The sequence below is a fragment of the Stenella coeruleoalba genome (assembly GCF_951394435.1).
Source record: "Stenella coeruleoalba genome assembly, chromosome: 12".
Taxonomy (NCBI): Eukaryota; Metazoa; Chordata; class Mammalia; order Artiodactyla; family Delphinidae; genus Stenella; species Stenella coeruleoalba.
The window spans coordinates 82,678,098-82,692,127 of record NC_137158.1 but is presented as its reverse complement, the minus strand read 5'-3'; the positions used below and the strand labels follow the sequence as shown (position 1 = coordinate 82,692,127).

At 44.3% G+C, this 14,030-nt stretch overlaps 1 protein-coding gene across 1 annotated transcript in view; it reads right to left on the bottom strand.

The window, feature by feature from the left end:
• Positions 1–14,030, bottom strand: part of IGF2R (insulin like growth factor 2 receptor) — a 110,776-nt gene that overhangs the window by 85,366 nt on the left and 11,380 nt on the right. The window contains exon 2 of the mRNA XM_079938634.1: positions 4,626–4,765. Coding sequence (XP_079794760.1) covers positions 4,626–4,765 — 140 coding nt within the window. The remainder of the gene's footprint in view (positions 1–4,625; positions 4,766–14,030) is intronic.

Sequence of the window (14,030 nt, the reverse complement as noted above, 5' to 3'; positions counted from 1 at the left end):
CTAGTCTCCGACGTGCTCCAGCAAGGAAGGCCTCCCTCGCTGTCCACTCTCCCTTCTCTATTGTACCGTGTCTTTCGACGTGTGCTGTTCACGTGTTATTTCACCAAATTAAGAGTCCCCTCTGTCCAACTTTCCCCTACAGCTATACTGCCTCACTTTTCCGCTCCTCTTTATATGAACACTCTGAGATTTCTACTCTCGCTTCTACCAGACACTCCCCTCCCCTTGTCCCCTGCACTGGCTGTTCCCCCAGAGCCACGTGACCCACGGCTTTTCGGCTTCAAGTCTTTTGCTCAAATGTCACTTTCTCAGCGACACTTACCCCACTGAATATTCCTGAACACACACTCCTGAGACCCCCAGCACTCCTGACACTCCTTCCTTTTCTTTTTTACAGCATTCATCACAGTCTGATATACCACTGAGCCATTGTTTGTTCTTGTCTGTCTCCCACTCCACTAGAATGTAAGCTCCATGAGAAAAGGGATTTTTGTCTGTTTTGGTGACTGATTCAAATATTTGTTACAAATAAATAAATGAATATTAAGCGTTGGCTGTTTTAAAAATATTTATATATACATATATCTGTCATGGTGTGATTTAACCAAGTAAATCAATAAAGTACACTAAAATTTATTGAACTATCCCCATAGTTAGGCTGTTTCAGCATATTTGCCACCATTACCAATGCTCCAAGTAATTTTTTTGTACAAAAATCTATGTACAGTATTAATTCCTCCATTGTTGGTAAGATTACAAAAGTACATTACAGGAATCTAAGTTTTTAAATTTGATGGACAATGCCAGACAACCAGGAGAGACTATAAATGAGATGAAAACATGAGTTATACCTAAAAATCAACCAGATATCACCTTAAATATCCAATAGAATTATATAATTTTAGAAAGTTAAAGATACAAGAGGAAAAGGTATTTTCACATGTTAATAGAGACACAAAATTGAATCTAGCGATCAACCTGGATAGCTGTTGTAGATTTCTGTGAGTGCACACAAGAATCAGACAGTAAGTATCACCTGAAGTCAAGGGTCAGGCTCCTTAAGAGTAAATGAAGTCACATGACCAGCAACTACAATTGAATTCACTCTATCCTACACCCAGGTCACCTATAAAAAAGCCAGGCAGCATCCCAGGCTTTGGTGGTGAGTAACCTCACGTAACATCCTTCCTTAGTGGGTCTGCTACCTCGGTTAAAATGGGCTGGTAACAGCCTTCACGAAGTGGACACCTAGTTTTTAACCCTCAGAAAGATTAATTAAATGAAAACCATGGTATTAATATTTAGGATTTTAGGAGGAATGTGAACATATTCAGTATTTTTACATACTTGCAATGTCTAATTTTATAACTAATTCAAAGGTTATAACTAAGCAATTGATTTAGAATTGTGACAGTATTTGAACAACTAAGAGAACTTCAGGTTTATCATATTTCTACATTTAAACTATTAAATTTTTAAGAATTATTATTAGTCCTTAAGTTTTTACTGTCAGATCAGACATCTGAAGTACTTTAAAGAGAAATCAAATATATAAAATGTATAAATCACTTTAAAATGTGAAGATGATTCAACTCGGTTGTAAATGGAACCAAATGGTTGTTCACAGACCCCATATAAATGACTGCTAAACTCTGTTAGATTTATACATGTAACAATATAATATCCTTGGCCTAAGGAAGAACTAACACAGGATTTTTATCAAAAATTGTAATATTATTTAAACCAAAACTGAGGTCTTAATATTTGTTTCTAAGTACAAAAACTGCCCTTGCGGGCACTATAAAACTCACATCAACAACGATCTTCCCAGAGGGTTACAGACAACCATCTTCCTATAGCAATGTACGAATGTGCCCGCTTCTAGGCTCCTTGCCAGTAGTCCATGATTCAACCATTTAAACTTCTGCCAATGTGACTGAAGGAAAACTAGATTTCATTATTGCTTTGATTTGCATTTACGCCTGGCTTACTAATGAAGCTGAATTGACCATCTGGATTTCTTCTTTTGTGAATTGCCTGTTCTTAGACTTTGCCGTTTTTCTACTGGGTTTTCTTACCATTTATTAAGAGAAATTCCTACCTCCTCCAGATTAAGTTTCTATGTTACTAGGTTTTTCCCAATGTTCTACTGTCTTTTTACTTTTAATTTTAACTAATCCATAATTTCTGTTACACAATATGAAGGAGAGGTCTAACGTTGTTTCCTAACAGATAAACAGCTTAATTACATACAAATTTTAGGTTATCCGTTAAGTTCTCGTATGTATTTGGATCTATTGTTAAACTAACTCTTCTGTTCCTCTGATCTGCTCCAGTTTTTGTGGCTATTTTCAAAATTCACATTTTTTTTCCTTTCTAGGAAGTTCATGTTAGTTTCCAGCTGTCCTCTAAGAGCCAGGAGTTCAGGTTACCCACCGTAGTTCCCATATTAGCTCTACAACTGTCTGATGTGACCCTGTGACTAGCAGAACAAGAACCCTGAATAAATCGACAGGCTCTGCAGCTGGCCTGCCAGCATTCAAATCCATAAGCATGCAACCTCTGGCAAGCTGCTTATCCATTTAATGCTTCAGTTTCTTCATTTATAAAATGAGGGAAATGAGATCATCTACTGCAAAAGTTGTTGAATGAATTAAATGAGATAGTCTACTTAAAAACGTTAACACCTGGCATGTAAGTGCACACCAAATTTCGTTATTATTTAGTTATAAAACTAAATTTACAATAACAAATTTGGTTATTTCTACCGTACAACACAAATTAGCAAAATTAGATCAGATTCAAGATTATCTGTGATAATGTTAATGTCCCTCTCATTCGTTCATAGTAGTGTGCTTTCCCGAGTTGAAGGACAGGGTAATAACCACTAGTGCTGAAAGTACACATCATCTAGCATACCATTCTCTCCCTCAGGGAGTTTGAGGCCCTAGGAAAAGTATGTCATGTGTGTCTGGGGGTAAAATGAGATTAGAAACAGCTGGTTTATATCATCATCAACTAGTAACAATTCATCTTTTTAACTCTCCCTTTTAACCAACCTTTCCTAGTCCATCAGGCCCAGCTTTCTAAAAACACATTCTATCAGATTACCTCCCCCATTATCATCACAAAGAACCTATAACAGATCCACTACCTACCCCAGAAAATATCAACTCTCCTGCCTGGCTTTCAAAGCCGACCTGACTTGGTCAATTCTCAAATTTTGTGCCAACCTCACAAATCACCCTCCTAGTGACTTGTGTGCATCTGGTATACATCTACGTTACATTACACTATACTGCACTACCACAAACTAGAAGACACACTTTCATTAGCCAAAAATGCTATAGCCAAGTATTATAATAAAGTCAAGAGGAAAACTACTTTTCCTCTTTCTGAAAACCTAAGTAACACTGGCCAACAGGCCCACTTGTGGCCTCTCTCTCTGAATGGTCAGAAGATCCCAACCAGGAAACTGGTGATCTCATTTCCAAGTTTTTTAAGTATATCACAAAGTAATAAAATTTGGTCCAAGAATTCAGAACAACCTGGTGCTTTCTCAGATCTCTACCCAGGGCCTCAAATCCCTCTTACCAGTGTTTTCAATCTAAACCGTCTCCGTGCTGGAAGAGAGGGAAATCAAACACACGCTGGACCTGACCAGGAGACCTCCCAGACCTCGCTCTTCTTACTCTAAACCATTACTTTCTAAAAAGCCCTTTTGAACTGTGCTTAGGAATTTCCATTCAAGATCAGAGATGGAGCTACCAAAGTAAGCTGCCCCTCCCAACTCCAAAAACCTACCGAGTTCCCTCTTCTCACTGCTGCACTGTCCCCGGTCACACGCTGTCTCCACTTCATGACTGACCCTCACCATCAGACCTCACCATTGAGAACACCTTGGTCAAAAGGTCACCACCCACCGACATCCATGACATCACATCCAAGGATGGCACTGGCTGCCTTTATGTCTGCCCTACGTCTCTTTAGGCATCTGCCCCTTTCCCACTCCATGTAACTTGGTAGGGCTGTCAAGCACTTGGATTACCCTGCCAAAGGAAAGGGATACTGACCAAAAAAAGAGGGCTTTGGGGGAAATGAAATGAGCCCTACCTAGGAGAGAAAGGTTTGTGCTTTTTCCTCTGGGATGGGCAGTCCTTAGGACTATTTAGTTTTTAGTGTAAGCCCAAAACCAGTGACCGTCTTTGACCCCATGTGAATACAGACTGCCTGAGACTCAAACCACCACAGAAGAAGGCGGAAAGATACAAGGGGGAAGGGATCTAGGTACTAGAGGAAATGAGGTGAAACAGGGAGAAAAGTAAGGACAGGGTTTAAGAAAAACATGAGGAGGCAGATCCATGGAGAAAACATCCTTCTAGATCAATAAACACAAACGTGCGTAATTCTTCACAATGATTGCATAGTATCCGCTAGATGGGAGTAACCTAATCTGGTCTCAAATTGGACGTTTAAATTGTTACCACTTTTAACTCCTATACAGCATAAAATGTATATTATGTACATAAGCATATGTAATTGTATAGACAGCTGTATATACATAGAGTCATTTTTGCAAAATTGGGCTCCTGCACATCCAGTAATTTAAGGGTAGTTTTACTTACCCACGGAACGAAAGCTGTTTGTCTTCAAGTCGTGCACACAAACAGCACTTGATGTTCCACACTGGGCAATATTCACATTTCCACAGATGTTGATTTTATAAAGCATGTTATTTCTGGTATCAACAGCTTCCCATGTATAACTAGAAAGGAAGAAAAGCAATTTGTCACTCTCACTGATCTGCCAATAATTAAACTTCTCTCTAGTTTCATTTTCAAGCCACAGTTGCTTAAGATTACCATAACCCAGAAGATACACTTTCATTAGCCAAAAATACTAAAGTCAAACTATGTTAAGTTGAATAGAAGCCAGGGCAGAAACCGCTAAATACCACCTCACTCTGGTTCAATGCACCCTGAAGCAGCCTCAAGACTCCATGAACATTGAAATACTTAAAATTCTACCATTAATTTAAGAATAGCAGCTCAGATGTCTAAGTCATTGCTCGAGAATCATGTTGAATTTTAAGATAGTGACCTTTCCAATCACACTGGAATGCTGAAAAGCCAGATGATTGTTTTTAACTTCATCTTAGTTAAAAACTAGTTATGGCATAAGAGACAGTTCTAGCTCTGGTTTCACTTTTTACAGCTACAGTTCAGATCTGAACTGACAAGGTGAAGCTGTGCCATGAGGCAACTGATCCAAAATCAGACAAAATTTACTTTAGGTTGATTCAATGTTATCCAGCATTTTACATGCATTAAAACTTGCTGTCTGGGGCTTCCCTGGTGGCGCAGTGGTTGAGAATCCGCCTGCCGATGCAGGGGACACGGGTTCGTGCCCCGGTCCGGGAAGATCCCACGTGCCGCGGAGCGGCTGGGCCCGTGAGCCATGGCCGCTGAGCCTGCGCGTCCGGAGCCTGTGCTCCGCGGCGGGAGAGGCCACAGCAGCAAGAGGCCTGCGTACCGCAAAAAAAAAAAAAACTTGCTGTCTGTTCAAATCTCTGGCAAAGTAGATATTGAGCAAACTGCCTATGAACCAAAATGCACACTTGGGACAAAACACAGCTGACCCTTGAACAACATGGGTTTGAACTGCATGGGTCCACTTAATATGTGTATTTTTCCCCTAAGTACTGTACTGCCATATACCGAACTACATGATCCACGATTGGCTGAATCCACAGAAGCAAACTGCGGATACAGAGGGCGAACTGTAAAGTTATATGCGAATTTTCGACGGGGGTGGGCAGGGTAGGGGAGTGGCACTCCTAACACCCACACTGTGCGAGGGTCAACGATAATGCTCTGTCAGTCCTGTCATAAAAATTATTCTCAATTCTCCACTCTTCCCAGGGAAAATGTTGTGTCCATTTTGTAAAACTTCCTCAGCAAGGGTAGACAGGAAATGAGGAAAGAAAATAAAAAGTTCCCCGCAAAACTCAAGGATACATTCATGCAACAGTATTGTTGAACGGAAGATAAATCAAATCAGACTTGCTTCGGCTAGGCCTATCCTGGAATTGTGGAGGGCCTGGGTGTGAGACCCTGAGGGTGCTAAACCCTAAGAGCCTGTGTGTGTGTCAGGAGTATCCAAAGCAGTACCAGCTGGAGGAGAGAATGCACTCCCCCAGGAGTCCACTTACCACAGCGGAGACAAAACACCAGGCAACACACCCCTCCCTGACCAGAGCCCGCCTCCCCAGAGCCCCGCCCAGCAATGGAGGAGCCCTAACCCAGGGTTACTGGCAGGCAAGGAGCCAAGCATTCTCCTGAACCCAGGTCTGGGGACCCATCAATTCCACCTGCTAGGAAGCCAAGGACCTGGGCACAGTCAGCACGCAGGCAGGGCTGCAGAATGCTCCCCTGGGAGTTCTGACAGCCTCTGAAGTGCAAGAAACCTGAAAAACAGGCTGGGCTGCTTTGGTGAGGGCCCAGCTGGGCTCAAAAGCAGTTACCACTGAACGCAGCTTCTTCATCGGTAACACCTTAGAGATACCTCCCAGAGTCAGGAGAGTTACATGGCCCGAGAAAATGACCCAAATAATACCAGGCACGAGAAAATCAGCCATCAAGGCCTGTTTCTTTTGACCTACACTAACCCTCATTCATTTCGCTTCACAAGATATTTTCTTAAGTACTTAGTGAGGAGTACAGCGATGATCAAACAACAATCAGACCAAAAAACCCCTGCCCTCCTGGAGTGTATATTCCAGGGGAGGACAGAAAATAAACAGGTAAAGAAATACACAGGAAAAGTCCATCTCCTAACACCAGCATGCTTTTACGAAAACAAAATAGCAGAATGGGATAGGAAATGACCGAGTAGTTACTTAATGTCGTTGGGGAAGTCTTTTGAGATCATACTCACCCTGGGGCTTGAATGACAAAGAGCAACCCAGGGGGAGACGTGGTGGGCAGACTTACTAGCCCTTTTGAGGTCCTGAGGCAGGAATAAACTCAGCATGTGGATGGAAAAGAAAGGAAGGCCCTGTGGCTGGAGCAAGGTGGATAGAGAGACCAGGAGAAGATGACGCCCAGGAGATGGGGACACCTGGTCACACAGATTAAAGGAAGCAGTTTTGATTTTGTACTTGAAGCAAAGAAAGGCCACTCAAAGACCCACTCTGCGGATCTTTCCTTAAAAATTTAAGCTAGGGTTTTCATGTGCAGAGTATTAGTAAACTTTTCTATTAATTATAGTTAATTAAGGAAAATCGTGAATCTCTTACTCAGGACCCCTAAGTTTTTCCAGGATAGCAGACATCAGATTTAAAGCCAAATTTAAAGCAATGGCATCATTAAAGTGTTCCAGAATCCTAAGAACATGAGAGGTGTGTGAAGGTATTTAAGAATGACTGAATGAGTAGGAATCAACTCCAAAGACATCCATGTGGTTACTGAAAATGCTACGCTTTTCTTAAAACAGAAACCCACTGCTGTTTTTGCAGAGGTGATAGTTAAGTAAGCTAGATGGAAAGTGCCTGTGTTTGTGGAGCAGAAAAGAGATGGAAAAGAGTAAAATGCGGGATGTTGTCCTGATTATCTGGAAAGCAGCGTTCCTAGAAAGAAAGACGTTGCTCTAGTCAACTATATTTCTTTTCTCTATTTGTATCTCATCATATTTGCTTTCTGTCAAGATTTATCAAAATGATAAGCGGTGGGCCTCCCTGGTGGCGCAGTGGTTGAGAGTCTGCCTGCCGATGCAGGGGACACGGGTTCGTGCCCCGGTCCGGGAAGATCCCACATGCTGCGGAGCGGCTGGACCCGTGAGCCATGGCCGCTGAGCCTGCGTGTCCGGAGCCTGTGCTCCGCAACGGGAGAGGCCGCAACAGTGAGAGGCCCACGTACTGCAAAAAAAAAAAAAAAAAAAAATGATAAGCGGTTATCAGATTAAGGGGTGAGGACCCTGTGAAAGTACGTGAGTGCTGGGTTTCTTCAGGACTTTCATTTAACCACGCACCACAGGGCAGCAACTCACAAATCCAAACTGCAGCACCTGGGCAAAGAGTCCTTAGTCATCTCCCTTAAAACTGGAGAAAGGGCATCTGCAGGCTGTCAGGGCTTGAAATGCTTGGATTCCAATGGACGCGTTTTGCTTTAAAACAGATACACATGCCCAGTGCCTTGTATCAACAGGAGCTCAGGGATAATCACTCCGTTGAAATCATCGATCTGAAAACTCACGGAGCATACTCCCAAAACTACAGTGTATCCCGCTATGCCCCCAGTTAGATTCAAGTATCATCTAGATAAGCTTTCACTAGGAGGAAATATTTTTTAAAGATGACTTCATTAAACTTGAAAATCACAGAAATATCTGATAGCACTTTTTAAGAAAATTACATGTTTGGAACTAGATGATCCTACACTCCTGGCCAGATTGAAGGCCACATGACCAGAATGGCCTAGGCTGAAACCATTCTTTAAATTTATGCTAAAGTTTTAAAGCACCATGATCATATTCTAGAACCAGAGAATGGCTTCAGAAATAAAAGTTCATAGACTAAATAACATTTCATGATACATTTAATGAATAATAATCTTTTGTCCAAAAGTTTTCCACTAGAAAATTATCTGCGATAAAGTGAACATGTACAGCCAAAATGAGGAAACCCAACAGTATGATTTATTTAAGAGCCAAGCAACTGAGACTGTTCAGCTGAGATTCCCAGGGAAGTCTACATTCTAAACTAAGCTACTTGGACTTACACAAATAAAGAGGAAAAAAAAACTAACAGGAAAAAAATGAGACCAACATATTAGACCAAAGAGAAAACTAAGCTGTAATATTAAAATTTTAAACTTTTAGCAGGAAACAAACGGTGGAATAAAATACCTGCAAGTTGTGTGGAAATGTAGTCTTCATTCAGAGATACACACACACACACACACACACAAATGTTTTAAATACATCTGCGCTACAAGCATCTCCTGCGGCAGGATAGGTATGAAAGCCCAGTGGGCATTTTCATGAAACTCTGACACTCATATCAGGTCAAGTCTTCTTCTAAAAGACACCATGGTTCTATGCCGTCCTCCATCTCATCTGTGAGAAACAGGGATGCAAAGAGGTGGCACAGAAGAACCACGAAGGCCGGAGGAAGCGGGTGGTCCCCGGGGAGCATCACCCAGAAGCCCCACCCACTTCCAAGTCTTGCAAAATTCAGTTCATATCCTCTGAGGAGGCAGCCTAATCCCGGTTAGAAATGTTCCTCCGGACACAAAACCACCTGTGTTAGAACCCTGGCTTCGAAAATCAGCAAAAGCAAGCAAAATCCTTGCCATTCTTACCTCATTTTCCAGAGTATAACATGCTGCTAGCCAATGTCCCCCTCGCCCTCTTAAAAACTCCAAATTCATTTCAAAGCAAACCTGACGATTAGACACACGGGTACGCATGCAATGCCCCCCAGACCACGTGGGCTAGTCCCTGCTGCATCCTTAGCTCTGATGCCAGCCCTCCTGGCATTTCCCACCACCCATCACTAGATCTTCTTAGGTGTCTGGCATCCCCAACTGCCCCGTGGCTCTGGACAGGAGTGTCCTCTGCCCCAGAATGACATATGGACATATATATGGACAGAATCAATATATGCTGGCAGGTTGGGAAGGAAGCCGGTCAGTGAACTAAGAACGCGTCACAGCAAACTCTCAACCACAGGTGCTGACGGCCACTCAGCAAGCCACCCAAGCACCTCACGCCATTAATCAACTCTCCCGAACTCCTCTGCTTCAGAGCCAGAGACTCCAAGGCTCAGAGACTTGAAGCTCCTTGCCCAACATCACCCAAGTATGAAATGACAAGGCCAGGCTTATGCCAGGCCTGTCTCGGCCCCACGGGCCAGCGCTTACACTAAGGTAAACTGCCTCATTTACTTTCAATTTTTTTACGTTTTTTTTTTTTTAACTTTTCAGAAAATATTTACTTTCAATTATAACACTGAAGCTGGCAAACCATTCCAGGAAACTTTACAATTTAAATCTTGTCACAATAGATGCCCCTAAAATGGCAGATCCAGGGGCTTCTCTGGTGGCACAGTGGTTAAGAATCCGCCTGTCAATGCAGGGGACATGGGTTCGAGCCCTGATCCAGGAAGATCCCACATGACGTGGAGCAACTAAGCCCGTGCACCACAACTACTGAGCCTGCGCTCTAGAGCCCGCGAGCCACAACTACTGAGCCAACGAGCTGCAACTACTGATGCCTGTGTGTCTATAGCCCATGCTCCACAACAAGAGAAGAGAGAGGCTGTGACCTTTGTGAAGATCCAGGCTACCCTATGTGAAACTGATCAACAGATGAGACACTTTTCTGAGCTCAAGTTCTTGCCTAAGTTTTCAACTTCTGCTACTATTTCCCCCCCATCCCGTCCAGTTCTGCTTCCTCTTTTGCACAGTCTGAATTGCCACACACCAGAGGCACTGCCTTCAGCAACCTATTTCCCACACCCAACTGGTTTCCATGGAAAGAATATCAATTCCCTCAGCCCCCTCCTCCCCATGGGCTGCCCCCACCTCACTTTTGTATCCAGACCGGTTGAGGATTCCACTAAGGAGGAACACATCTGTATTGTTTTCCCCGCCTCAGATGCACACCCTCCTTTAAAATGACTCCTTAGCTCAGCAGAAAGCTGCCCTCCGAAAACCTCAGCCAACAGTCCAACAGCGTCATCAGTAACTGGGAAGCATTCTGCGATCGAACCAGCGAGCCAGCAGGGAGCAGGGGAGAGGACAGAAGTCGCACACAAGGCAAATGGCTTTAAGAGATAACATCTGATTCTAAAGTGAATTCTGGAGACTTCCCTGGTGGCCCACGCTCCCAGTGCAGGGGGCCCAGGTTCGATCCCTGGTCGGGGAACTAGGTCCCACATGCATGTCACAACTAAGAAGCCCACATCCCCCAACTAAAGACCCAGCTCAGCCAAAATTCATTAATTATATTAAAAAATACAAAAATAAAATGAATTCTGTGGCTGAGATATGCCCTGGAGGTGGACAATTCATCTCACTGTATAAGGTGAGCACACAGGCTGTCGTTCCCTTGGTTAAAGAAAACTTGAGACCATCTGCCCCTGACTGTAATCCCACCGCTTCTGCCGAAACTACCCTGGACGATGGCAGTCAGTCTGCGTCTATTCGGTGGCACAGAGGTTCCATTTTAACCTCATTTGGTTTACATTTCATAATATCCTGAAAGGTGTTGGCAGATCACCAATTAGAAGGAAGTACACAAGTAGCATACTTGTGTCAACCAACCCAGAGGCAGGAAGGCATTTCTACTTTCCCGGTCCTGTTCGGCAAATGCCACATTGAGAACGCAACCTGGTCAAAACGGGACCAAGCTAGAGGTAGCAAGGAAGAAGCAAATCTAACTGGCCATCACAAGTGCCTAGAGATCAGAAAGCGTCATGAAGAGAAACACAAAGCCATCTCCACTGAATGCGGTGCAAACGTCTGTCCAAAAGAGAGCAGTCAAAAGAAAAAGCCAGGCTTCCCTGGTGGCACAGTGGTTGAGAGTCCGCCTGCCGATGCAGGGGACACGGGTTCGTGCCCTGGTCCGGAAAGATCCCACTTACCGCGGAGCGGCTGGGCCCGTGAGCCATGGCCACTGAGCCTGCGCGTCCGGAGCCCGTGCTCCGCAACGGGAGAGGCCACAACAGTGAGAGGCCCGCGTACCGAAAAAAAAAAAAAAAAAAAAGCCAGAAGGCTACAACTGGACAATTATTCTCAACTATGTGACACTGGTGTCTTAATGTGACACCTCTCAAGTTTTCATATATTATCATCACTGAATACCTGCAAAACTGCAACACCTTGCAAATATAATTTGCGGTTCTTTCTAAATTTTTAAAAGAGCTAGCATCTAAAATGAAGTATATAAAGTCCCACTATAAAACGTATGGTATGCCCAACCCCTTAAAGAAAAGAAAAAAAAAAAAAAAATCTTAGAAAACCGAGTCCCTGGGACTTCCCCCAGTGGTCCAGTGGTTAAGACTCCAAGCCTCCACTGCAGGGGGCGTGGGTTCGATCCCTGGTCAGGGAACTAAGATCCCACAAGCCATGTGGTGTGGCCAAAAATACTAATAATTTTTTAAAGTTTTTAAAATATTTTAAAAAAGAAAACTGAGTCCCTTCCCTCCAAAACAGCTCCATGAACCTTCATTCTGTCCTTCACTCACATGTGGCCACACGGCCACACTCTTTTGAAATCTTAGTTCCCCCACTCGCCATGAGTCTTGGGGTTATGGTAATGGCCATGTGGCTGTTAAACACTTGATTACCGGCCTACAATCATTGATACATAAAGCAGGATAGAGGTACGATGTAATCAGTAACAAAATTAGTAAGCATGTACGAATCTATAATTTGGCTTCCTTTTAAAAAAAAAAAAAGATATACAAGCTAAACTCACATAGCATGGTCACTGGCTAAAGGGAATGTTTTTCTGAATCTAGAGTGAGCAGCGAATACCAAATTTGGGGGATGAGGGGAATGCAAAGTCTTTGCAACCTGAACATCAAAAAGGATTTCTCTGCTTCTGGCCTGCATCCAAGTCCTCTAACAGAACATTCAGGAAACATTTGGCTCACTACTGCCCCTTATCATCATCAGATAGTTTCTCAGCTCATACCTCCAGACCACCAACCTTCAAAATCTGCAACAGTCTCCTAAAATAGGAAGAGGGGAGGGAGTGGTGGGAAATGGCAGAGGGAAAGGAGGTCATGGAAAGAGGCAGGGTTTCCAAAACGGACATTTGCAGCAGAAATGTCAAGAGCATAATGTAACCACTGTTGTCAATAACTTTTTGCTGCTGACACTGAGAGAGAAAAATCTGATCTGACACAATAAATATGCACCCTGATCTGAAGGCCGGGGGACACATGAGTCTGACACAGCATCATGGCCAACGCTTATATAGGAAGTACTTCACTTCCTATTCTAAGAAACCCACAAAGCTGTGGATAAAGATATGGAGCCAGCAAAAAAAAAAAAAGCAAGGAAATGCCAGACTTTAGTCTCTGGTTTTCCCTGGTAGTTACGCAGGGTCTGGGAGCAGGAAGCCAGTGTCTGGAGAGGGATCCGCTGGAGGCGAGGCTCTAAGTCAGCGTTAGGGCCCAAGGCACCAGGGGGTTGGCAGGGATGCCTTTAAAACCGGCATCGCGAGTGAGTGACCGGGAGAGGTCACGTGAACTAGAGGCAAGCTCCCCCAGAAAGGTGCCAGGGCAGCAGGGGAAGGAGCCCACACACCTGGGCCTGAATCCTGCCTCGCCCTGACCAGCCCTGTGGGACACACTTAAGCTCTGTGAGCCCCACCTTTCCAGTCTACAAAGTTGTCTACCTCACAGCCACAGCGAGGAAAATCAAGACTGGGAACGTGGAGCTTTTGAGACTATTACGATCTAAGCTCTCACCTGGATCAACAGCAGGACTCAGACTGCCTAAAAACTGAGTTCACCGACTTACCTTGCTGAGTCCATCCTAAAGGACTGTCACACGACACTGCCAGGCCCTGGAGAGGAGACGGAAAGGGGGGGGGGGGGCAGACCCTTGTTTGGGGGCCATCTCCAGGAGCAGCTCAAGACAGAGACCGGGGGCTCTGAACACACACGCGCTCACACACACAGAGATCCGCGCACACACCAGCCACCTCCTGGGACGTCTCAGAAGACAGAACAGGCACTTGGGAGCACCCAAGCCTGCACCATGCAGCCACCAGCTGCCACCAGAACAGAGGTCCGATGAATCGGAACCTTGTGGAAAAGGATAGGTCATACTCTCCCTCAAGAGGTTTCACCGCACTGCAAGGCTGGGCTTCTTGGTGAATCGGCACGTGCACTCCACAACAGAAATCTACCACGAAGGACCGCCTGTCCTGCCTCTGCTACACCTGCCGTATTTCCTCCCATCAACTCTATGGTACCAGGATGCAGGCCAGGATTTCAACCCGAAACCCTGCTCGCT